Source organism: Orcinus orca, chromosome 19 (assembly GCF_937001465.1).
Source record: "Orcinus orca chromosome 19, mOrcOrc1.1, whole genome shotgun sequence".
Taxonomy (NCBI): domain Eukaryota; kingdom Metazoa; phylum Chordata; class Mammalia; order Artiodactyla; family Delphinidae; genus Orcinus; species Orcinus orca.
The window spans coordinates 52,237,664-52,239,419 of NC_064577.1; the positions used below are offsets into that span (position 1 = coordinate 52,237,664).

Sequence of the window (1,756 nt, forward strand, 5' to 3'; positions counted from 1 at the left end):
CTGGCCTTGCTCTGGCCAGTTTACTTTGGTGTGTCCCTCAGGACAAGGAATGATTGAACTCTGGTTCTGGAAGGGCAATGAATTGATGGGAATCCACATCTCAGGGTGCAGAGCTAAATAGTTCTTGAGTAGATGAGCAGATGAAGCTCAGGATAACCAAGCAAGGAGGCTACCATATGCAAATGAGTGGATTGTGGCTTTCCTCCTGATTGGCTGGAGAGGCCCTGATGTCACAATATGTGGGGTTTCTCCACTCCAAAGGATTGTGTCTCTGGCCCAAAAAAAATTCACTCACCTGGCTGGTCCCTAGCTCCCTCTCTTTGTCCAAACGGAGGCGACACTATGGAACCCCTCTATCAGGCTGGGTCCATTCTCATGAAGGTGAACACCTTACAGGGGAAGAAGATGGTGGAGAGTGGTCTCCAGTCTGGAGACTTCTCGCTCCCCCAGTCGTGGCCCTCCTGCATCCTGCCACCAGCTGACCTGGAGATCCTGCAGCAGAAGGTGGCCGGGGTGCAACGGGAGCTGGAGGACTTCAAGAAGGAGGCACTGAGGGCCATCCATTGCCTGGAAGACGCCTTCTGCAAGATGAACGGGGCCCTGGCACAGCAGGAGGGGCAGGCGGCCCACGTGAGGCAGCGGCTGAGGGAAGAGGAGGACCGGGGCATCACGCGGAACAAGGTCCTCACCTTCCTGCTGCCCCGCGGGAAGCAGCTCCGGGAGCACTGCAGGCGGCTGGAGCGCCTGCTGCTGGGCCGGAGCTGCGCGGCACTGGGCATCCCCGGGAAGATCCAGGCCAACTGAGGCCCCTCCGGTAGAAGCCACATTCCTCACCGATCAGCCGAGTAGAAGATTCTTTTCGATAGAAGGACAAACCCTGAGTTTTGATAGATTTGCTCCCCTTCCCCATTTCCACTGCTTTCCTTCTACCTAAATAACACCTTGCTGAGAGGCGAAAAGACCCAGTACGTTCTTTCGGTGAAGCTCCGTTCACCCAGCATCACCCAAGAAGGAAGCGCTCCAACACTAAGTCTTTGAATGACACCTGTGACTTTCACCTTTAACCCTTTTCCTGTTTGTAATGGTACGACTGCTCAAATGTATAACATGTTTTTGGGGTTTTTTTTTGCGGTACGCGGGTCTCTCGCTGTTGCGGCCTCTCCCGCTGCGGAGCACAGGCTCTGGACGCGCAGGCTCAGCGGCCATGGCTCACGGGCCCAGCCGCTCCGCGGCATGTGGAACCTTCCCGGACCGGGGCACGAACCCTCAGATTAACCGTCTTTTCATGACTCCAGGCTCTCGTGGCTCGTTACTTCGTGCACGGTCTGCTGAGAGGGGTCGATCGTCCGCCCGAGCACTAAGTGGCCTCAGGCTACTTTACTTCTGTGGTCCTCATCCTCGCCTAGTTGGCTCTTCTGCCCGCCTTCATGGTTAGACCGTCACATCTCCCTTCGCTGCCTTTGCCCACCTCTACTTCCTCTCTGTTTGGTCTGCAGCCGGGCCAGTGAGATCCACAGAGGGAATTAGGCTCGGAGGGGTGGAGTCAGATGAGCTCAGTGCACTGATGAGGCAACACCTAGAAGGTGAGGCTCTAAAGCCGAGAAGCTGATTTTCGCGTCTGAGCTGGACGTGTTAGGATGGCCGACCACTCATCAGGTGACGCACGCACACCATCCCAGCTACTCCCACAGGCACCGTTAGGAGTAAGTGCTGTTTCCCTATTGTGCGGGGTGGATGGCCGACCTCGGGAAGCTAA

The 1,756-nt window shown here is 56.4% G+C and overlaps 1 protein-coding gene across 1 annotated transcript; it reads left to right on the forward strand.

Moving 5' to 3' along the window:
- Window positions 1-309: 309 nt before the first annotated feature.
- CCDC182 (coiled-coil domain containing 182) lies at window positions 310-1,044 on the forward strand. The gene has a single exon (XM_004271829.2). It carries the CDS (start codon window positions 343-345, stop codon window positions 802-804), a length of 462 nt encoding a protein of 153 aa, XP_004271877.1. The 5' UTR covers window positions 310-342; the 3' UTR covers window positions 805-1,044.
- The last annotated feature ends 712 nt before the right edge of the window (window positions 1,045-1,756 follow it).

Coding starts and splice junctions, on each gene's coding strand:
- CCDC182 (XM_004271829.2), top strand. CDS start 343: ATGGAACCCCTCTATCAGGCTGGGTCCATTCTCATGAAGGTGAACACC.